We start from the raw sequence: 24,816 nt of genomic DNA, 5'->3' as shown, positions 1-24,816 counted from the left end.
ATTCCAACAAAGCTTATTTAGGCAGACAAGCAGAGGTAAAAAAAAAGTTACAAAACTTTTCTTTGGGTATTTGGTAGACACTCTGATAATGAAAATAATAAGGTAACAAGCTAGTATCCCTCACAGCTACAGTAACCATTTTTGTCACATTATCATATTCTGCATACCGGGGCATTGAGATCTACAGTTTATGGCTGATTCCAAAACAGACACAGTTTCAGAAGACAGTGATCGCCCCTTCCAAGATCAGAATACTATGAGAAACATTGGTCTGTATCATATAACACGAGATGATCTAACAAACCTATGAAATAAATCATCCTGGACCTGTCTTTTTTTTAAACGGTCATCCCACTCAGGCCACATTGTTTGAGATAGAGCAGTTATACGAACAGGTATAGGGGCTTCCACATCTAAGAATGTGGTTTGCCTACGTCATTATTTTCTATGCATACCAAGGTCACAATTTTTCATGGGTCCCTTTATTAAAAATATATATAATAGCTCCTGTGCAACCATGTGAATGAGCAGGGAAAGCTTGAGACCAAATTCTCATCTGTGCAAGACATCATTTTGGTGCCTATCTGGCACATAAGCAGCATGAGTAAAATTAACTGGGGGGAAACTCACAGATTTGTATATGCCATGAGTAATATGGTGAGAGATAATATAGGCAGTTTAGTCATTGAAGCTCTTATCCTGGGCTTTATATTCACTTATTTCATAAACTTACACATATTTATTGAAAAATATTTGAGTTGTGTTCCAGTTAGATGAAATTAAACAGAAACTACAATTGTTTCTGAAAATTATTCCATCCAATACAGCCATAGTTTGAAATTTGGAGGAAAAATTTTCATTTACATTCTTATTTTTGATTTGGAAGATAGATGGCAGCACTTGAACACATAACAAGCGCAACACTTACATGAATTATCTTTTCGTTCCTTTGAAACCAACCACGACCATGGTCTAGACAAAATAATTTTAATTAATGCTCATGTAGAAACCATTTTCCATTGAACACTAAACATGCTCGTGAATGATGTAAACGGAAATGGCATATCAAGAGAATGAATAGTAGAAAATGAATAATAGAAAACTTGGAAACAAAACGAGAGACTGGAAATCTGTTAAAGATGCTTAAAAATAAAATACACATGGAGTAATCACAAATTAGTGAAAAATATATAATGAAAACAGATGCACTTGGATTGAATTTTTCGTGAAAATAGAATCATCGTATTATAAATATCTGATAGTTTAATCATTATTATAGTTTTTATTTCTATAGAGTTTAAGTTAAAAATAATTTAAGTCTTATATTTTTTAATCACTATATTTAAATTTCTGAGAATTTCAAATAAATATTCTAAGAATGACTCAGGAAAAGAAGTCATCTCAAAGTATGTTGAATCAAACTGAGGTAATGATCAAGAGCGAACTCAAAAAAAAGACATCATTTTAAATATGAAATAGGTAAATTCTAGTAAATGAAACAAGATCAAACGTTTAAAAATGTTTGAAACTAAAGAGAACAAAAGCGCAACTTAGACCTGCATCAGCTGCAAAAACAAGGAAAATAATTACTTTTCTAATGAGTTTTAAGTATCTTCTTTAGTGATTACCAGGTCTACAAGCTAAATCTAAAAACACTCATTTTCGAATTATTTCTAAAATCTTTAATACCATAATATCAAGAAGTCTCTCGAAATTTTTTATGATTTAAAAATTAAAAAAATAATTATTATTTCTTCTAGAGGAAATCTCTATGTATTTTGTACTTTGTGGGGGGCACCCCCTTTTTCTGAGCTGAGATAACACTTTTTTGAAGTAAACAGTAATCCTGCATACACTACTGCAAATCTCTATATAAAAACTGTGTATTTTATTTTCTGGCAAAATTTTTAAGTGCTACAAAACTTATAAATGCTTCTACAAAAACAAAATTTTAGCTGCTACGAAAATAATTTTTCCTGCTACAAAAATAAAATTTCCATTTTCCACCCTGCATTCATCCAATGTAAACATATTCAAAAAATGAAGTCTCAGGCCCAGAGTTGTTTGGTTTAAACCATGTTGGTATTAACCAAGTGGTTTTTTTCAAGAAATCACATGAAAGTGGCATAAATATAATTTTTTCACTTGAAAAATATCATATTGGTTCATTATTAGCCAATATGTTTTATTCTTACACATTTTGTATTCTTGGGGTATATTCTGATGGTAAATCTTGATGATCAATTGAAGTGTAGGATTGATATAAGAGTTTTTTTTTTCTTCAAAAACAATGTTATAAAAGAGGCCTGATTATAAATTTTTTTTATATTAAGTATCTTGGTTGCTCAAAGTTATACATAGCCGCTGTGGTGGTCGAGTGGTTATAGTGCCGGACTCGTGATGCGAGGATCCGGGTTCGAACCCCACAGTGGTGGTCGGCTGAAGTTGGTTTTCTGTGGTTCCCAACTTCAAGGCGCAAATGCGAGCCGATCTCCCCGTTAAAAAGTCTCGCCACAGAGAGCAACAGTCCTACAACGGTAAATCATTCAACCATAACACTTCACTCATAGTTAGTAAAACTGGGGGCAGATGACAGCACTACACATAACAAGCATTACACAAAAACAAACTTTACGTCAGGTTGCACTACACGTACACGCACATTCCCGCACGTACCGATTCGTTGGGGGTTCCGCGGGGGGGGGGGTTGCATGTGTGGTGTAGCAGTAGTAGGTAGGGGCTCGGGGATCAGCCACCTCGTTGGGCAATTTGCCTGTTGTGGCGTTGTATTTGTATTTGTATAGAAGCCAAAATTTCTCATTCTTGCCAGATTTTCTAACTATTGGCTACATTCTGATGCTCTATATCTTTAGCAAATTCATGAATAAGGATTGTATTACACATCTTGATGTAGTGGTGTACTATCTCAAAGGATTGTTTTTGTTTTTTCCATTCACAAAGAAGCAGCAACAATAGTCACTTTAAAATTTACATGGGTACTCCTGAAGCAATGGAAATTTCTTTGGCAAAACAAAAGAAAGTGCAAGTAGTGCAAAATGTGTAAGTAGATGATGCTGTACTTGGCCAGCAGTATAATGTATTTTGCGCAACCACATCATTTCAACAGTTCAAACAACATCAGTCTGTGGATAGCACAACTTTTATCAAGATGCACATCGCTATACCAGCAAAGCAGCTGTGGAAGAACAATTTTGACAATAACAGGATGGCATGCACCTGGCCGGCCGTCAGTTCACCTCAACCCTCACAACTTTTGGCGGTTAGAAGTTGAGCAGATTTCGGATTGCAAACTTTGGTGAATTGCAAACATATCCACATCATGACCATGACATAGTCCGATCTGTTGTTGAACAAGCATTTTTGCACTTTCACCTGATTGTCATTTTACGGTAGACAATATATTTAACATTTCTTAAGTAAGTTGTAGTTATTTAATTACTTCATTTTTGTGGTTTCCATGAATTATAAAATTGTGCAATGCTAATTAAGTTATTATTTTGCCTGAATGGCTATCATTCCCATTCTGCAAGCAAATTTGAGTTGGATGAGTACAGTGTCGTTAATTTTTCATTTTTAAGTATTTTTTTCTTCTTTGCAATATAAAATTCCATTACTTCAGTAATATTCATGTAAATTTTCAAGTCATTCTGACAATGGCTCTTCTATATAGTGTTTAAAATCAGAACTTTAGTTATATATAATCACCCTGTACATCGTAAATCATTGCTAATTAATCTGCATTATTTATGCTTCGTTAAATATATTACATTCACCTAATTTTTATTACAGGTTTTGTAAAATAGCTTCCTAATTAAGCATACTGAAAGCAAATGGAGAAAACACTTTTAAATTATGTGGTTAATAATAGCAATAAGAATTTTCAAACACAAAGTAATTCATTAGGCAAAAAAATAATTAAATTGCAAAAGTTGGTTTTTGTTGAAATTTAAGAAATATTTATAGATTAATTAATATGGGAATAGTGTAAATTACATTAATAAACATTTTATTTTAATTAATTATTAGAAGTTTGAATGATTTTTCAGAAATATTATTGTTCTTAATGTTAATGCTATTTAAACCAAAAAATCAGTTTAAACCAAAAAAACCTAGTTTAAACCAAAAAACTTGGTTTTTTAGTTTTTAAAAAAAAAATGTTTTTTTTACCAACCCTGCTCAGAACTAAGCCCCAGAAAAGCGGAAGAATGACTTTAGGAGAACGGGAAGAGACTTGAATATTCTTGAGGATTTTATTAGCCCATGCAACATGGTTCCCAACTTCGAGGCGCAAATGCAAGCCGATCTCCCCATTAAAAAGTCTCGCCACAGAGAGCAACAGGCCTACAATGATTAATTATCCAATCATTACACTTCACTCATAATTAGAAAAACTGGTGGCAGATGGCAGCACTATTCATAGCAAGCATTACATAGAAACAAACTTCACGTCAGGTTTCACTACATGTACACACACACATTCCCGCATGTACTAATTCGTTAGAGGTTCCGCATAGGAATATGGACGAGGTACATGTGTGGTTTAGTAGTAGTAGTAGCCCATGCAACACCTACACATTGAATATCATTATCTCTATTAAGAACAGACGCGAAACAGTCATTGAAAGCATTACACATGCCTACATTGCTCTTTACCCTAGACCCTCCTATCGAGAGGGGGCCCAACTGTCCCCCTTATATCCGTTATTGACATATCTAAAAAATGATTTCAGGTCAGAGCCAATGTTATCTGCAAACCTAGATTCAACTTCATTTTTACTATTCCTTATCGCTTTCTTCAACGCTCTTCTTTTATCAGTAAACTATGATAGGTCACATTGTTTACTTTTATACTCTCTGAATTCTTTTCAAGATAAAGGTTACGCACGCTATCCGTGAACCATAAGGGGCACTATGTACAAACACAAAGTTTTCGAACAAAGGGTATGACGTCTTGCAAAATAGAGGACAGTTTCAAACTAAATTCTTCCCATTGACTTACCATCCCTGACTAATTCCAACCTGTCTTTAAAAACTTCCACGAACCTTCCTCTCAAAACATCGAAGTTAGTACTCCGAAAACAAAGAACCAGTCTTTTGTCTCTGGGGTACCAATCTGGATTCTTATACATGAATAGTAAAACTTCATACAAATAAAGTTGATGTATATTAAATTGGATTAATGAAACACTATTATGTGAAGAACGGTTGGTTTGTAGAATGTCACGTCGAAAACAATCATAAAGATGATTTAGAGATTGAATTTTTATATGTACCCCCCAAAATTCTCTCAAATCCATATAAAATATGTGGGAACACCCATGCAAAAAACACTTCTTTCAAATACAAATACAAATACAACGCCACAACAGGCAAAATGCCCAACGAGGTGGCTGAGAAAAAGATGCCCATAAAAATATGGATATCATATATTTCAAAAATACAGCAACCCAATTAAAAATGCAATTAACAAAAATTATAAACAATATATGCACATGATAAAATATTGTACAATGCTCATAAAGAATACTTATGGTTGTCTTGTTCTAAGTATGGATAGCTTCTCGATTTACCCCAACATGTTTATTGTATTTCTTTTTAAACATGTTAATTGTGTTACAATTTACTACCTCCGGGGGTAAACTATTCCATTTAGTAACAACCCTATTAGAGAAAAATTCCCTGCGACACCATAATCTTGCATTGTCCCTCACCAATCGATACTGGCATCCCCTTGTAAAAGCAGTCGATGGGTGTTATACTAAAAGTTCATGGTCCATCCTATCCATCCCATTGAAAATTTCGAACACTTCGATCATATCTCCTCGACACCTGCGTTCATCCAATGTAAACATATTCAAAAATGAAGTCTCTCTTCATAACGCAAGCCCTGTGTGCCAATAAGGACACGTGTAGCTCTTCTCTGCACCCCTTCAACCAAGTCTATGTCCCTCTGTAGGTATGGTTGCCAAAACCTTACAGCATACTCCAGTCCAGGGCGAACTAAGCCTCGAAAAAGCAGAAGAATGACTTTAGGAGAACACGAAGAGACCTTTTTGAAATTGAGACCAAGCATTCTATAGGCTTTTTGGACCACCGCTGAACAATGTTCAGAAAACCTAAGCCGCTCGTCAATGAGAATTCCCAAATCGATGACCCTAGTTGCATCTGGGATAGTGACACCATTCAACTCGTAAGACAACAGTGGGTTGTTCGAACCAAAATGAGCGACCATGCACTTATCAACGCTAAACGTCATGCTCCATTCATTTGCCCATGCTGCAATCCTGTTTAGACTGGTCTGGAGCGACTCCCTATCGCTTTGATTCCCGATTACCCCCATTAACTTCACATCATCTGCGAATTTGCTAGTAATCCCATCAATACCCTGATCGAGTTTATAGATAAAAAGTTTTTTAATCAAACTTTGGTGTGAGATAATAGTCTTCAATTTATACATCATTGCTGTAATTGCTCGTAATTTAATGGCAATTTGATCAGAATGTTTTATTATTTAGGGGCCGTTCAAGTATTACGTAAGCAAATTGTTAGTAATTTTTTACCCCCCCCCCTCCCCTGTCAGCAAAATTTCGTCATCACTGTTCCCTACCTCCTAACGCATATTGGTGGGATCAGAAACATACGCGAGAGGGGGGAATAGGGGGCTTTTGCGCCTCCCCCCCCCACACGAAAAAAACCCAATTTTTTAATGCAAAAAAATATTTAAAAAAAAATTAAAATTTTGAAAGAAAATACATTTTTATATGTTGTTATAATAGATTTCTGTTAATTTCAATGCTATTTGAAGGGTAAGAACTCAAAATTTCTCTTTAAAAAATTCATTGCAACCCATTCTTTAAGCCATATATGGTAAACCCTTGATCCGTGGACCAAATGTGGCCCTGAAGGTTATCTGATGTGGCTCGCCCCCCCTCAAACCTAATTTTGTAAAAATGAACTAAGCGACATATTTACAAATCGCTTAAATAACCAGTGGTAAAATTCCAGAGCATTTAAGTGGTCCGTGGCACATTTTCAGATCACTCAAGTAGGCCTCAAAGATCACTTTCACATTCAAAGATCATTTAAGTAACCCGCAATACAGTTCCAGAACACTTAAACGATCCGTGGCACACTTAGAGATCCCTTGAGTGACATTTGGCACACTTTTAGAGCACTTAAGCAGCCCCCAGTGCAGTTCTACATATCTCTCAAGTTACCCGCGGAACATTCCCAGATTACTTAAGTGATCCGTGGCATACTTGAGAATCACTTGAGTGATGCGTGGCACAGTTCCAGAGCACTTGAAGGATCCGTGAAACATTTAGAGATCATTAAAGTGGCTCTGTAGGGCAGGGTTTTCCAATGTGAAATCCTGCGCGGAAGCCTTGATGGTAACGAGGCTATTCCACGGAACCCTTAACAAATTTTGAATATTTCTTCAATATACAGGGTGTCCTAAAAGTCCGCATTCGCTCTGCGAAACAAGAATCCTCACTTGCAGTAGATAAAAGTGTAAAATATATATATATATATATGTGAGTTACACGTAGTGTGACCATATTATCCATATTAGGGGCAGAATAATTTTTAATAATATTCTGTTATTTCATCGTTTTAATAAAAATGTTAATTTTGTCAAGCTTGCTAAAAAAACTCACTTTGAAATTTTTAAATCTTAAATTCCTTGTTTTAACATGAGCCCTGCATCAAGGGAATGTCAGTTTTTTTTCATATGTTCATACTAGTTATACATATAGCTTCAGGGTAATGAAAAACATGCTCATTTAATCTTTTTTTCTCCTCCACATTCATTTTTCTCATTTCCAATAAACTAATTAGACCATTACTTATATAGTTCACAGCTGGTCCCGAACGGCTTTTTTGTTTCTCACCGAGAGGGGTTTGAATGCCAAACGTTTGGTGTGCACACTTTCTTCAATAGCAATGTGCTGTTTGATCATCATGGCGCTGTTTTCGTAATAGTTCCTTGTATCAGAAAAAAGCACTGTGAAGGACAAAAGAGGGTATTGAACACATGACATCTCTGAGCATCTTGTGGTTCACGAGTATCTTATCGACCTAAGCTACAATATTTCACTGCTATGTAATTAGTATTTCACAAATACCCATGGTTTTTTAATCTTGATAACTAGTACACAGTATCCCTGATTTCTCGTTTAAGTATTCACATTAAAATTCACGAAATGCAAGAAACTGTCAAAAGAACATGAAACTAGTAAAAAAAATAGATGAAATCAAGGCTGAAACTGGGGAGGGGGCAACTGCCTCAGGCGCCAAACTTTAGGGGGGAGGCAAATATCAGTGAAGAACAAAATTACCATTATAAAATCATCAGAATTTAAGTGGAGAGGGTGACAAAAGTCCTCATAAAAATCGTAGTCACTACCATGGATGAAATTGTCGTTAACGATAAATAATATTGATAACAAAATACAGAACAAGAGAAAAAAATTACTACTCACTGTACTTGGTCATGGGTTGAGTGTGAATTTTGGCATACACCATTCTCATTCGAAACATGGAACGAGTGGTCAAAGTAAGAGAAATTGTAAATATAACCCCCCCCCCCCCCCGGTTCCAAACCAGCACCAGCTATAGTGAATATGAACAAAAACTATTTATTCTTAAGCTTCAACAGAGTAAAACAAGATGAGCTGAGGCTTCAAACAAATAAGAACACAACGAAACTACAGCCAAGTCACTGGATCACTTCCCTTGTGATGAAAGAGAGCACAAACCGATATCATGGCCTCAGAGGACTGAAAAATTCCAACTTGAGCAAAAACATGAAAGTGAAAAGATGGTCAGTCTTTAACAACTGACCATTTTGTTTCCTGGAGAATGCTAAACGTTTGCTTGTCATTTGATGCTACATGATCAACACTGATTAGACATTGAGAGCGATTATGTGTTATTACTAGGGGTGGGGAATATTGACATTTTCGGTGAACTCACCCACATACAATGATGGTCACTCGTGGGAAATTTCCCTTACGCTTTTCTTTCAACATTAAACAAAAGAATAATTGGAAGAAAAAAAAACACAGGTCAATGTCAATGCCTTTCTCGAGACCTTCTTCCGAGAATGATCATTTCTAAACATTGAATCGATGTAATTATTGTGGATTACAAAAATGTATTAGTATAATTGTTTTCCATTGCGTATTGTCACCTCAAAAGCCCTAAACTTTGATGATAGACTAATTGACTGATTGTTGAAAGAGGTACGGTATCAGAGGCCGCAACCAGGTGCTTGGTCAGCTGGGGCAAATGCACATTAAGAAGGCCCCCTTTTAATGTTGGGGAGAAGTTAAAGAGTGAAATTTTCACCCCCTGTGGTCTGGCGCCCGGGTCACCAGAACTCCCACGTTCCTCTCTGGTTACAGCCCTACTCAGAATAGTTAAAAAAAACATCCCTTTAAAGCACTGAACAGGCAATCAGCAATGTCGACAGCTTACAGTGACGCCCTTGACAAAGGTTGGCGATGCCCCAGAGAGACTTTGAAAAACACTGATATCCAGTATTTCGGTTCTTCTCTTTTAGACAAATTTTAAGAGTTGGATTTGATGTCCAACTATTATCTGCTTTGCTCAGTTATGGGAAAACAAAACTTTTTCAAAAAAAGTGAAAAGTTACGGTTTTTTTATTCAAATCTTCAGAAGAACAATATAAGAATACTCAGGATTTAAGCAATGGTGATGAAATGCAAATTAGTTATTTAAGTAATTTATAATATTGTTTTGAAAAATTAAATATTGTGGATAATTTTTCTCAAGAATTATTATTATATAACAAACAAAATGCAATTGAAACCATTGAATTTTTGTGATATTTTTTGTGAGGTCTATGGGATTGGGGGGGGGGGGTCATTTTCAAAGGAGTTTCAATTGTACGATTTTCACCCTTATACGACGTTTTGACGTGGCCTCTTGCACGTTGTGTAAACAAGGTTCCATTTGTGGTATAGTGTAAGAATTCACTATATTGTACATGTTGACTTAATATACTTTATTATATAAATTTATTACTATTAAAATTACTATTGGTTAAACTTAACTATTTACATCGCAGTCGAGTACAAACACATCCGGACATTCAGAAGTCTTGACTCTCTCTGTTCGAAGTACACATATACATATATAAGTATACACTCGCTGCATTCACAGCAACAATCATGGATGACTAACGCCATCTGCTGGATTATTGGTTGCTATACAATAGTATCGCTACAGTGGTAACGAATCTGTAGCATGGGAGAATCTGGTGGGGGCACAGAATGCAAAGGAACAATTTAATACTTCCGAATCTTTGAAGGAAGACCCTCATAAAAATCCTCATGTAGGTCTTGAGAGTTTTGGGAATACCGATTCCCAGGAAGTTATCTTAACTGTTGTTGTCTGAAGGACTTGTGTGCGAGAATAGGAAGAAAGAAAGGAGCCAACAAGAATATTGTTTGTCTTCTACTGGTCGATTATCCAATATTTTCTCTGAATTATTTTAGAGCACCCGTTCTCAACTGAAATAAAAATAAAAAATTGCTTCAGGTCAAACAGTGACAAAAAAAATTTTCAAGCTACCAGGGTTCCGGGATTTTGGGGTTTCATCCCTTTTGATTCTACGGAACCCCAAAAAAGCTCTCATGGAACCCAAGGGTTCTGCGGAACACCGGTTGGAAAACCCTGCTGTAGGGGACTTATCAATAGGTAGAATGTTAGTTCAGGTGCCCAATAACAATCAAAAGGTTTTTTTTCGTTTTTGGTGCTACGAATAAGATGCCATTAAGAATACTTCATATCTTCATAAAGAGTGGTTGATTACGTAAGAATCATCCAAACACCCCCTCCCCTGTCATCAAAAATCAGCAAATCGGAACCCCCCCCCCCACATCGATGCTGACCTAATACTTTAATGACCCCTTTGGATCTGTTGATATATCCTTAATACAAATACAACGCCACAACAGGCAAATTCCCCAAGGAGGTGGCTGACTTAAGAACATCATGGATCCCCGAGCCATTTTTTGGAGGCCCTACCTACTACTGCTACACCACACATGCACACCCCCCCCCCGCGGAACCCTCAACGAATCGGTACGTGCGGGAATGTGCGTGTACGTGTAGTGAAACCTGACGTGAAGTTTTTTGTTTCTCTGTAATGCTTGTTATGTGTAGTGCTGCCATCTACCACCAATTTTTCAAACTATGAGTGAAGTGTTATGATTGAATTATTTATCGTTGTAGGACTGTTGCTCTCTGTGGCAAGACTTTTTAACGGGGAGATCGGCTCGCATTTGCGCCTTGAAGTTGGGAACCACAGAAAACCAACTTCAGCCGACCACCACTGTGGGGTTCGAACCCGGATCCTCGCATCACGAGTCCGTCACTATAACCACTCGACCACCACAGCAGCGTGGTGGTCGACTTCTTACTAATGATGTGTGTGTGAGTGTAAGTAGTTATAACCAGAATATTCAACTGAACAAAGACACATATTTAATAGAGATTTAAATACTTAAAATGAGAGACAACATCTGTTGTTCAAACTTGAGCAGCCTTTTAGCAGAAATTTGAGACATGGATATTTGGTTCCACCATCCAGGTCTATAGTGATCATAACCTGTTAAGATATACAACAGAGTGTGCTCCATGCAACGCCAAATTGCAATGGTGGTTGTTAGCATTACAAAGATACGACATTGTAATGAATTTTATACTGGGCTCAGCAAATGCTGATGCAGACTGTCTGTCACGTCTGAGAACACATTTAGAGTAGAGTGATGCTTCATTAAAAAAAAAAAAAGTGTAATAAAACTGAAAACGTAACAATTAATGTGTTACAGGATGCTATTATATATATCTCAATTTTATTTATTTTCCTGTTTGGTTTTTTTGTCAATGAGGAGCGTCTCTAACCATCATGGTTAGGAAATGTGGAATAGTATAAGCATATATTATTGTTATGTATCCTATATATTTCTTGAAGGAAAATAATTGCATTATGTTGTACTTGCACATAGTATGTTCATATTGGAATGAGTGATGAGTGTAATTATATTGTGTAAATTATGTATCTTTCATGTGATGGTTCGACTCCTCTTGATGGTTTGTAGGGTCAATAGCAATTGGCATGAATCCTCAGAGTTAAATGATTCGGACATAGGTATGGGATTTATTCCACTAGAACTTGAAAGGAACTAGGGGAAGGAACTTGGAGGTTCTGTCAAAGGGACACTGATCACCGCTACATGTCATCAAAGTTTATTTGTCGTGGGTGTTTAACCGAGCCGACAAAATTTGCAATGTACTTTTGTTAGTATTTAGCCCAAGTCAAAGATTTTGAATTTTCTTTTATTTATTGTATAGATATCTTTTTCCAAATTTTTTATCAGTTCTTCAGTTGTTTCAGGGGATGAAACTAGAACAGTATCATCTACAAATGGGACAAGTTGACCGGAAATATTGATATTATGAATTTTTTAATGTAAATTAAAAAACATATTGGGCCCAGAACCGATCTCTGAAGTATGCCTGTATCTATACTGACCTTACACGACTTATTAAAATTCATTATAAGCAAAATTAAACTCTCGGTTGGATACCATCAGGTAAAACCGATTCCTCATAGTAAAACATAGAAATCAGCCTTGTGGGAACTGAAACACTTTAACTTGTTTCAATTTTTTATTAGATGATATACTTTGATGATTGAAACCCTGGAAACTTATTAAACTGCTATAATTCTGAGAAAAAACTGGATTGAAAACTATGTAAGAAAAAAATAGTTTACTCTTCCTCTCACAGATTATGTGTGTCCTATTAGGACCTAAATTATAAGTGATAACAATGGTTATAAGTTCATTGACATGGAAAATCATCATCAGGAACTACTTATAGAGAATGATGAAAAGACCTCCTTACCACAAATCTGTGAGCAGACGCCTCCAAGAGCATCAATCTCTCGCATTAGATGACCTTTACCGATTCCACCAAATGAAGGATTGCATGACATTTCTCCTGCATGAAGAAGATGCAAAATTTTACAAAAGAGTATAAATAATGTTTTTTTCTTTTTGACCAAATTAAAAATTCAGAATCATTTCCTATGTGTAAATTTAAAATGATAAAAACAGTTATAATAATTCTTGGAATAAAAATGGTGACACTGATTTGCATAGGCAGAGACCTAAAATAGTCTGGGGGTGGGGGAGCATGATGATTCCAATTCATGTGTGGGATTTTTAGTTACAGATTTGTTTTTTTGTTCAGTAGATGGCACCGTGGCATGAATGAAAATGAATGAGATTAAGATATGCAAGGATAGTAACAGGTTGTTGTCAGGGAAATGGTGGGAAAAGAAATGTTTTCTCATATCTGTCAGTGTGTCGTCTTGTATTTTGAAGGTATGGAAAAAACACAAAACACACACAAAAACTCTCATATCAATGAACAGCTATATGTTTCAGAGTAAAAAAAAATTTCCTCAGGAAAAAAAATGAAGAATAATTCCTAAACAGGAGAACAAAGGTGGAAATTTTCCAACACACAGGAAGATACTTGAAATGACATCAAAAGGAAGGATGTGTCTTTCTTAAGGATGTCTAGTAACCCTATTTATGTAATCAATAAATATTGTAATTAGTGATTTCAAAGCCTGTACCTTACAGTAAATGCTTGTGTTATGATTTTCCATGATATGTGAATCGGGGCTGGACAAATTTAAAAAAAATCTATATACCAGGTGTACAAGTATGAAATGTGAATTTCAGAAAACAGACGGTGCACCAATGCAGTTTGTGCAATAAAGATTTGACACTGCGCTATTTTGTTGTGTCATCAACAAGTGTCAGATGCACACGAGTGATAAATTGGAAAAGTGTGTGCACAGTGTTGTATTGTTGTGTTCAATATGTCGAAAGTTATACTGAACAAAGAGCATTCGCAGACAGCATTAATTTTTTTGTTTTCATTTGAAGAAAACTGCTGCTGAAGCATACCGATTACTTCGAGAAGCTTATGGTGAACATGCTCCATCGCAAGATACGTGTGAATGATGGTTTCGGTGTTTCAAAAGTGGTGACTTCGATGTTGCAGACAAGGAACATGGAAAACCGCCAAAAAAAAAAAGATGTGGAATTGGAAGCATTGTTGGACAAAGATGATACTACACAGACACAAAAACAACTCACAGAGCAATTGGGCATTAGTCAACAAGCTTTTTTTAATCGCAATGCCCCATGACAACGTGAAATGCTCGTTGACAATGTTCAATGGTCAATGTGCAATGCTCCATCACATACAGCAAAAGCGGTTCGCGGCATGTTGGAAGTTCTACCCTATGCGGCTTACTCACCAGACTTGGCTCCTTCCAGTTACCACTTGTTTGCATTGATGGATCACACACTTTTTGAGCAACGCTTTGGTTCGTACGAAGATGTGAAAAAATAGCTCGATGAATGGTTCGCAGCAAAAGGGGACGATTTTTACTGGCGTGGTATTCACAAATTTCAGGAAAGATGGGGGAAATGTATAACAAGCAATAGAGCATACTTTGAATAAAGCACTTTTTATCATTCTTCCGAATTTAACGTGTTTTTTTTAAAAAAAAATCCGCATTTCATACTTGTACACCTGGTATAGGCACCAGTATAATTTTTTAGGTGTAAAAAAAAAATTTTACCCAAAGGAAACGGTCCAAAATGATGTTTTTTTGACTCTTTCAGGGCATAGTAACCCTCTTCCATGTTGGCAAATATGCTGCTATGAATTCCAAACATTTTGCGCTGCTCTCAGCCTGCAATTTAGTAACTAAAAAAATTTAGTCGTCAATGCCAATTTTTTTGGTCACCATGGCAACTTGGCACCTGTGATTTGTCTATCCCTGATGTAATTACCATTTTGAAGATCTGCCTACTCTCAGCAACGAGGCTTTTTCAACACACAGACGCTGTACTTATGTTGAACAAAATTTTTTATGTGTCTTTCCAGACAATGTGCACTCATGCCCATGTGACAAATAGTCCAAAAAATATAGGCAGTTCATTTTTAAAGCTTGTCAGAAGCAGGATTATTGTTTGATACCCTTAAACATGCATGAAATAGGGTATTCGGTGACTATAAAGTTGTTTTTATGAAAAAATGTTTAATGCCATAATATTTCTCAATGATAACGTCAAAGTTACTAGTGAGAAATTATCCACACTCACCTACAGTTTCCAGTTTATGAGTAATCAACAATGTCCGACATCCCATCCGAGCTGAAGCTGCTGCTGCTTCAGTTCCAGCATGTCCTCCACCAATGACAACAGTATCAAACTGCTTCAAATTTGAAATGTGAAGCCATCGCTTCAGCAGAATTCGAATATGTTTCAAACTCGAGTACATTTCGATCCTTTTGGTCTGAAAAATATACACACGCACCAAATATAAATATGAGTAATTTGATAATATGTATTTATAATTTTTACAACTTTTTCTTAAGAAATTTAGTACGATACTTTTCTTAATATTAAACACTTGATTATATATTTTCACCAATAGATGGCAATACAAGCTTTGGATGTGTGGGAAAAATTTAAAACTATTTCAATTTTAAAGTATATAGACCTATTGTCCTCTTCATGGCAGAAACATGAATGTGCAAGTTTTTACCTTTTGAGTTTATCAGCTGGCTGAATCCTTCATTTTGCTGTTTTGTCAGGGTAAACATAAATGTTTAACCCTTATTGAAACGCATGTTACAAAGCATTTTAGGAGAAGTGACACTTATAGAGTAACATAGGTAGAGTAAACATTCAAAGGTCATTTCTCACGTTTTGGAAATTTGCACATTCATGCTTCTAGCATAAGAGGGGCCGATATGTCTTCTAGTTGCCGTTTTTGTATTAAGAGATGATATGTTTTCGGGCCGAAATATACTGACAGATATTTTGGGATGAAAAAATACAATCTCTTAATATAAATGAATAGTTTTAACAATTTTGGGTCTAAGCCCTAGCCTGACTCGGGATGCCATTTGTGTTCAAAGGAACTAAGCCCGAGTCAGACTCTGTCTTAACTTTTAACTCTCGTAGCTATAAAATGGATGAATATATATGTTCCTAGTGTTTTTAAACATAATCTATAAATCCTCTAGTTCCAAAAAATATATAGATGGCAGCAGCCAACGAATGTAGCTTTATAAAACGATACAGAAGTATAGTTGAAACACATTTGTCTTCCTAAGTAAGGTAGCCATGTTTGTTGTGTTTCGTGATGTCTCATAAACGATTTTTAGAGTTATCAGGTGCCGATGTGATTTGGCCAAATTTAGAGATATATTAGCACATCATTATTTGTCAGAGTTATCAGATTCAGATGATCCAGAATACCAGCTTGCTTGTACAAGGGATTCAAAATCACAGTTCTCAGATGACGACGATAGTACTGGTAAATATATTTGATTTTTTGCTTTTGAACAAAAAAAAAAAAATTTGTGTATATTAATTATTTTTTTCAAATGTTTTAGGACGTATATTTTACAGAATCATTTATTTTAGATGAAAAGGAGCAACGAAGAAAATCAAAGAAAAATCAACTGGAAAAAGATTGAGGAAGGAAACTCAAACTTATTGCGAACCTTGTGGTGTTGCTCTGTGCGTAAATGTGTGTTTTGAAGTGCACCATACTAAAGCAAATTTTACAAGATGATAAAAATTTTTTAATAAAAACCATTTTTAGATATTTGTACAACATTTAGGTAAGTTTTTATCCAGAATTGTTTGCAATTTTATTTAGAAAAATGATGTTTTCTTATGCAGAGCTTTTTTAAAACTATAAAACATCCTTTTCTTTAATTATTTCTCATTAAATAATAATTATAAGTGCCTTTAAATAATTACTATATTATGAAAGAAGAGTTTGGAATTTCTAGCTAAACAAACTTTTAAGATATATATATTCTAAGTGTTTTTAAAAAAATCATGAAAAGTGTCAAAAGCCCTCAGTCCACAGGGACAAACATAGTCGAAATAGCGCAGATCCGAAAGTGTTAAGATTAAACTCTCAAAGAAGATATGTAAATTAGAATCGTCACAGAGCTCATAAAAAACTTGGATACAAATTGCTTCTGAATCAATATCCAATTTAAAAATGAAAATTTATACAAAAAAGTGCTATTCACCAGCATATCCGCCGCACAGGATAAAATTCAACTTTCATGCGATATTTCTCGAATTTAATTTCTTGAAGTAATGTTCGCGGTCAATTTCTTGGAGATTGTGGTTTCGAAACAACAAAATGAACGCCAGCGGCTGATGATGGCTCACTCACTACTATCCTGCTTACACATTGGTTTGTTTACAAACAAAACTGTTCAACCCTTATAATTTTAGTGCTTTTGAAACGGTTAGTCCTTGGTTAGATTTTTTTTTATCCAGATCATTTTGAATGCAGTATTTGAAGTGTCGTCTGTTTATTCAGTTGCGGACTTGACACAGATTCATCTACTACAAAAAAGCATCCATAAAAAAAATATATGTTTAAAAAAACTGTAGTCCTCACAAAATTCAAATGATTGCATTTTTTGGGCGCATGCGCATTAAGCGGATTATTTGAAGTTTCAGTGCATGCATTGAAGGTATTTTAACTCGTGGGAAAAATTAGACTAACTATGTCCACGTGGGAAATTTTTTAGCATTAATATAGAATGTTTTGAGAACTCATCAAACAAAAATAATTTTCCGAAAAAATAACAAAATAAACACTGCACAATACTTTTCTAGTGTTGAAATACTTTACGGCACATTTTTTCCCGTTAGATGGCATCACATTTTTTTCAAAATATGTGGGAAAAATTTATTCCAAAGATAAATTTTTGTGGGAAATTTTACTCCCCTAGAATTTGTCATTCCTGCATGAAAGCAAAGCTGTATTAAGAAGCTCTTTAGCTACAGCCCTGTGAAATATTGAAGCTCTTTTAATACAGCTTTGAGGAGGGTAACTTTTTTGCGTGACACCCACAGCAACGTCAATTTGCGAGCCCTCCTCCAAAAGCGTTGATCATTTTCTAATCTTTCGATTGCATTTGGTAATATTTTTTTGTAAAGTACTTATTGTTAATTTCTTTCCAGATATTTTTTTTCAATTTGTGTGCTGACAATATAAATTCCCGCGTAATATAATCATTAAATGGATCAAGAAGGGTCCTCCTCCTCCCCCCCGAAAGCACCATCTTTTTCGTGTGGATTCTGTGGGAAAAAGTACTCTGGTAGATGTAATTTGTGCAAACATGTCAGAATAAAGCATTCATCCCTGAGGCTTGCGAAAAGTTACAAATTTACTTGTGACATGTGCACATGTAAGTACAACAACATCAAAAATTTGAATTATCACCAGAGAAAGAAGCATGGGCGGCTCCCCATGGGAGTCAAGTCACACAGATGCCCCTCGTGTGAGGCCGAGATGGGCATGAGGGACATGGAGAAGCATTTCCAAACGGAACATGGCCTGATGTTGGAGACGGTAGAGCTAGAGTTTCAAGATGAGCAACAATTCCAAGTGTGGAAAACAAATATTGAGAAGACGTCAAATTCAAGATACCCAAAATATTCTTCTGCCAAACGAGACCTTTACAACTACTGTTACTATAGGTGTCACCGCAATGGGAAATACCTCCCAAAGGGTAAAGGACTTCGTCGTCTCAAACTGCAAGGGCAAGGGTCGTATAAAATACAGGGCTACTGTCCAGCTTCCATCAAAGTCAATGTGTGTAATGAGAAATATAAAGTCTCTTACTGTTCAACACATGTAGGACATGAAGAGATGGATACGAGACGTGGAAATGGTCACAGATTTACATGTGACCTATGCACATGCAAGTATAACAGCATCAAGAATTTAAAACAACACCAGCGAATACAGCATGGGTTCTCTGTAGGAACACCAATCAAGTTCCACAAATGCCCAGTGTGTGAAGCTCGGATGAATATTAGAGATCTGGAGCAGCATTTCCATTCAGAACATGGTGTAATGTTGGAGACAATAGAACTAGAGTTTCAAGATGATTGGCAATTTCAGGTGTGGAAAACAAATATTGAGAAGACATCTAATTCAAAATACATGAAATTTTCTTCTACCAAACACGGTCTGAATAGTTGCTATTCTTATAGGTGTCATCGCTCTGGGAATCGCCTCCTAAGAGATAAAAGACGTTGTCATCTCAAACTGCAAGGGCGAGGATCATATGAAATTCAGAGCTACTGTCCTTCTTCTATCAAAGTGAATGTGTGTAATGCAAAATGTAAAGTGTCTTATTGTTCAACCCATGTAGGACATGATTTTCATCAACCAAATCACTATCTCAGGACTGGAAACACAGGGGAAGTTTCTGATTTGAACGTTATGCCAGATGAAGAAGAAATGGACATTGGTGAAGATTTAATGAGTGATCATTCTATTAGTTCATTGGAAAATGTAGAATTATCTTTTGAAAATAAGAAAATTGCATTGAGTGAAATGTGCCTGAATTTAATTGACTCTGCCAAAAGTTTTGAAGAATTAGACGTGATAGAAAAAAACCTAACTGAAGCAAAATTAATGATTCAAGCAAAGGCAAAGTCATTCAACTGTCCAATGGAGCACCAGCAAACAAGAAAATTGATCCATAGAGAATAGAGATAATTTGAACCCCCTCGAAAACAAAGGTTTACTGGGAAAAAACCAAATATATAAAATCTAATTCAGTGTGTAGGTAGCCAGAACAATGCTATTAGTAAGAACGATGATTTTCCAATTTTGAGGACTGCATCACAAAAAATATAAATTGTCATTGTGACGTAATGTGCCAAGTAAGATGTACTACTGATGACGATACTGTGGGAATCTACCCCACATACTACCACAATGTAGTTTGTAAAGATTAAATTCAATGCATAAATGTTTATATGTCATGTTCAAATGACATTTTTAATGAAATGAAATCATCTCTTTGCAAATTTTATCACAAGAACCAGTGCAAACTTTATCCTGAGATGCTGGCGTGTCAGACTCCATTACAATAAACTATACCGCGACTGTGGGTAATTTTTCAAACATAAGAAAACCATACGAAGGTTTTTAACTGTTGGCTGATGCAAAGATATATTTAGGAAAGAAATTTCAACTGCCGTTGCGGAGAATCAAACCCATGTCCTTTCACTTTCTTAATGAATGCTCTAGTCCACTAGACCAGCGGTTCTCAACCTTTTTTTGGCCATGGCCCCCTTTCAACCATTTCTCATTCCTGTGGCCCTTTTGCGACCATGATTAATCCCCCCCCCCCGTTTTTCCGTTAAAAAACAATTGTTCAAATATTGTTTGAAGTATAAGTTTGAATTTAATTTATTTTTAATTTATGAAAATAATGAAAAAGCAAAATAAACATAATACAACACAGTAAAAAAAATGTTTAATAAATTTTTTTCAATCAAATGTGTGAACATTGCGCTTGAAGATGGCATAATGTCATCAAATTATTGTACAGGATGAAGTTTGAATTATTTACAAAGTAGTTTTTCTTGGGTAAATTTGAATTTGGGTGAATCAAAATTTCAAACTAATCAGCAATTATAAATAATCAGATTTCAAAAAAGAAAATTATCGGTTCATTGATTATAATTTCGATAAGGTGAGATTAACATTCATCATGAAAATCTGTCTCGTTGAATTACAAGCTATCTCCAAGTGGCTTTTTGGTTCATAATGTGGCCTCTGTCTCTCAGGCGAACAAAGCAGCGTGTGTGAGTTTGGCTTACACAATATTTCACACAACAGACACTATTACATATAATGTACAGGGTGCATAGGTAACTAGACGTATGGTATTTTACTGGAAAACCGCGTTCACACTACAGGAATAATTTCAATTAGAAAAATTATCCAAATAACGTGTAGTACTCGGATATGTCGTTCATGTTGCGAGGGGTTGTACAGTTAGTAAAATAAAAATGTTAACTTTTTATACAGACACAGTGTGCTCAAAAACCCAATTACAAAGTTGTTGCCCCGTCTCTTCTGATACCAACAAAACCGTTTTATCCGCATTTAATGTTGTTTTTTGGTTGGTTGTCTTCAAATAAATGTTACTGTCAATCACTGTCAATAAAGTGACACTGTATGCATATATACATTCATCTCGAAACCTTATAATTATTGATAAACTCATGACAAGGGCTCTGATTTTTATGACCTAAAGAAGAAACGTAGTTGCTAATAACTTATCAGCAGAGCAACGACGTTTCATCTTTAGGTCATAAAAATCAGAGCTCTATTTATGAGAAATTGGTTACACACACGCAAAAAAATCATTGTTTTCGTGAAACTCTTAAAAATTTTGATATTTCAAGTGCTAAATTTCATCTTTCAACTACTCAGATCCTTATTTATGCTCGGCATTGCATACCATACCCTGCCAACCAATCAAATCTTTATGTTAATGTTACTTAAATGGGGGAAAAATTGCGAAAAAAATATTCTATGCATTTTGTTCGAAATTAAATTTTTTTGGTCACTCTTTTAATAAATTTCTTCATGGCCCCCTTATCAGCAGCCATGGCTTCCCCTTTTGCGATATTTTCCTCCATGGCCCCCGGTTGAGAACCACTGCACTAGACTACAAACGCAATGAATATCCTAATCTTTCTTTGTTACTCGTGTGCACTGAACAGGACCGTACATGGATGGTCAGACCTAACTCAGACTAAAGCTCACAATTGCTGACACTGCCACCAGATGGCAACTTATCCGAGGATGATGTCACTCTGAAAGTGAAAGGACATGGGTTCGATTCTCCTCCAGGGCAGTTGAATTTTCTTTCTTTCCTAAATATATCTTCGCATCAGCCAGCTGTTAAAACCTTCGTATGGATAGCGGAGAGTGACACCATCCTCAGATAAGAAAACCATGTCATTCATAAATTCTATTTGCAGGCTTCCCTCAATATTCACAGGGAAGATGGCAAATCAGGGTTCAAGCTAGGGTTGAATTTTTTGCAAAATGCAAAAGAAAATTTTTGAATGCGAAAGAAGTAGTAGTTGATTTTGCAGGTGGTTTTATCAGCCACCTCGTTGGGCATTTTGTCTGTTGTGGCTTTGTATTTGTATGAATGCGTGCAGGAAATGCAAAATGAGTAGACATCGATCCATCAATCATTAGCATTTTAGCTTTTGCTAAAGTTTTTTTTGCTAAAGGAATTTTTTTATCTAACTCAAACCTTGTGGCGAATACGGAAAATCTATGAATAACCCAAAGCACGAAGTTTTGTCTTTAAACATCCATTCATATAGTATTTGCTTTTTGTGTGGTAGCTACTGCTACCAATTTTTTATACATGCAAATGATGTACCATAGGCATGGGCCCACATCCTGGAGCAGGGCCCCTAGGATGGGATCTTTGGTGGACCCCCACAGCAGACTTTTCATGGGGCCCCTTTATAGTGAATTAGTGGAGTGAAAAAACAAAGCAATTATGAGAATCATCCCGGGCCCTGTCAGCCTCCCCCTTGGGGGGGGCATGATCATAGGTGGGTCTATTTCAGGGGTTCCCAACCTTTTTCAGCTTGTGTACCCCCAGCTGGCTCAATTCCTTTCTGAGTACTCCCAACCCCGAATCCTCCTGGCATCTCCCCCAATCTGTTTCACCCATTGCAGATTCTGAAAACTTTTCTAAAATAGGTATATGTTTAATTGAATTAAATTAAATTCTATTTTTGAAGTAAGCAAACAAATTAACACAGATTGGAAAAAAAATTAATGCGATGTTTGAGATTGTATTGAATTACAAAGTTTTGAAAAATTAGGCTCTAATTAGGCTTCTAATTCTCAATATTGATCATCTTCTTGGGGGTATCATTATATTTCAGAAGCAGTCACCTCGATTAATCCCTCCTCTGTCCCCCAAAGCTGAATGTTTTGCATTGTTCTGCAATTAGCCCTTGGTTGACTTCCAGTCAACCAAGTTCCAGTGTTCTATGGTAAAAATCCCACAACAATGTTTTCTACACCTTTTTTAAAATTCTTCCAGATTGTTCTGCTGTGGCGCTGATTGTTCTTTGACGTAAATCAGATTTTGGCATATTCTGCTCTGTAGCCTCTATCGATTTCTGAGTTGCTGTTAATTGATTCTCTGATTTCTTCTATGTCTATATCTGTGAAACCCTCCTCCACATTAACAATTCAGAAAAAGTGTTTTTGTAGTCCAAGTTTTTTATTGTTTATAAAAAAAATACTGGGAAATGGGGCTTACTCTTTTCCCTCAATGCTCACGGATTTGCAGATTTCATCATGGCAGTTTATGTAATACACAACTTGCATACTTTTTTTATCTCTCACACAGGAAAAATAGAACTTTCTACGTAAGAGCCATGTGCATCCAGGGCAGTAAAAGAGCAGGTGTAGCTACAGCAATGGCTGATCAAATTTTAAATTCGTGTTTCTTGATATATGATTCATTGAACCATAATAATGGGAAACCGCAGCAATGAAGATAACCTTTGTCAATATTTCAAATTTTCCTCGCAAGTTTTGCTCTTTCAGAAATATTTAAACAATAGTCTTGTAGAAACATTTTCAGAAACACCAAAACAAAAAACCCCTTTTGAAAGGATTTTTTAAATGGTTATTTATCACATAAATTTTGTTCCAATACAAGAATTATCACAGCGACAGTGTTTTCTAGAAAACTGGTAAAAAGTCAGCAAATATAAAATCCAAATATGAAATCTGCGAATGCTGAGGACCAACTATAAAATATTGAAAAAAATTATACCATACTGAGATTCTATCTTAATGATATATGAAATTTCTCTTTATAGAAGATGAAGAAATATATCCCATGAAGTTGATACGTGTCCAAAGCATGAATCATATCCAGAAAAGCTAATCAGCATCCATAGAAGAAGAGACATTATATAATATATTTTATACATAGCCTTAAATATATCAGAGGTGAAGAGCTTATCTCATGAAAAAATGATGTTCACATAGTTTATTGACTTCCTTATGTATTGGGGGAAAGGGGGAACGTTTCCTTTCAAAGGATTCAAAATAAAATCCTATTGCTTCTGCACTTAAAAGCTGTTGGGACAAAAAACACATAAATGCGCAGAAGAGTCTGAAAATATTTGTTTTAGCATTGAGCTGAAGCAATATTGTTATCAAGCAAGCTCCAAGTAGTTTTACCTTTCTGTAGCAAGAAATAATTCATTTTGGGATGAATGCTTCATGGAAATTTCACCCTTTTTTGGTCCTTTAATTTTGTTTAACAGTTTTTTTACTATTGTGTTTCTTCTCACTAGCTCCTAAATATTTCAACCGCTTTGACCAGGGCATAACAAATCCCAGGTTGTCAAAGCGACTATAAAATCTGTACTTTCACTTAAAATTTCCTATCTGATTGATAAGTTAAGAGTTGAGAATCACTCAACAAAGTTTTGATTTTATAATGTTGTGTCTTCCAAAATGAAAATGGGTGATTAAGTCTTGGAAAATTTAAAAAAAAAACCATCATTTAAGATTGTTTTTCGTGGAAGAAAAACTATGAATCAAGAAATTTGTCTGGTCCCTGAATTTTTTTTAATTTGTCGAGCCCTGTTTTAATTATTTGTTTTACGTAGCCCAGTTGTAGATAACAGAATCATCTGACCAGATTAGGTTGACCATATTTAAAAAATAACGGAAGTTTGAAGATTGTGAAAGTTGGTCATTGCGAATACTTGCAAAAAAAGTAGCTTGTTATTGCTGAAACATTTGCGGGAAAATGAC

At 35.6% G+C, this 24,816-nt stretch overlaps 2 protein-coding genes across 3 annotated transcripts in view; one reads left to right on the top strand and one right to left on the bottom strand.

The window, feature by feature from the left end:
- Nucleotides 1-24,446, bottom strand: part of LOC149075227 (5-taurinomethyluridine-[tRNA] synthase subunit MTO1, mitochondrial) — an 81,450-nt gene extending 57,004 nt beyond the window's left edge. The window contains exons 1-3 of one of the 2 annotated variants that reach the window (XM_089242516.1): nt 24,235-24,446; nt 15,246-15,438; nt 12,961-13,056 (exon numbers count right to left, since the gene is read on the bottom strand). In XM_089242516.1, coding sequence (XP_089098642.1) covers nt 12,961-13,056; nt 15,246-15,423 — 274 coding nt within the window. In that variant the 5' untranslated portion in view covers nt 15,424-15,438; nt 24,235-24,446. Of the gene's footprint in view, nt 1-12,960; nt 13,057-15,245; nt 15,439-17,200; nt 17,385-24,234 lie in introns of those variants that run through there. The other variant, XM_089242515.1, reaches the window with a different exon arrangement.
- Nucleotides 18,100-19,988, top strand: LOC149075228 (uncharacterized). Its single transcript, XM_089242517.1, has one exon. It carries the CDS (start codon nt 18,208-18,210, stop codon nt 19,690-19,692), a length of 1,485 nt encoding a protein of 494 aa, XP_089098643.1. The 5' UTR covers nt 18,100-18,207; the 3' UTR covers nt 19,693-19,988.
- Nucleotides 24,447-24,816: the final 370 nt, after the last annotated feature.

The sequence above is a fragment of the Pholcus phalangioides genome, unplaced genomic scaffold (assembly GCF_987345545.1).
Source record: "Pholcus phalangioides strain wild (caught in Gottingen) unplaced genomic scaffold, Ppha-v1.0 ptg000015l_1, whole genome shotgun sequence".
Taxonomy (NCBI): domain Eukaryota; kingdom Metazoa; phylum Arthropoda; class Arachnida; order Araneae; family Pholcidae; genus Pholcus; species Pholcus phalangioides.
This window is presented reverse-complemented; position numbering and strand designations above follow the sequence as displayed.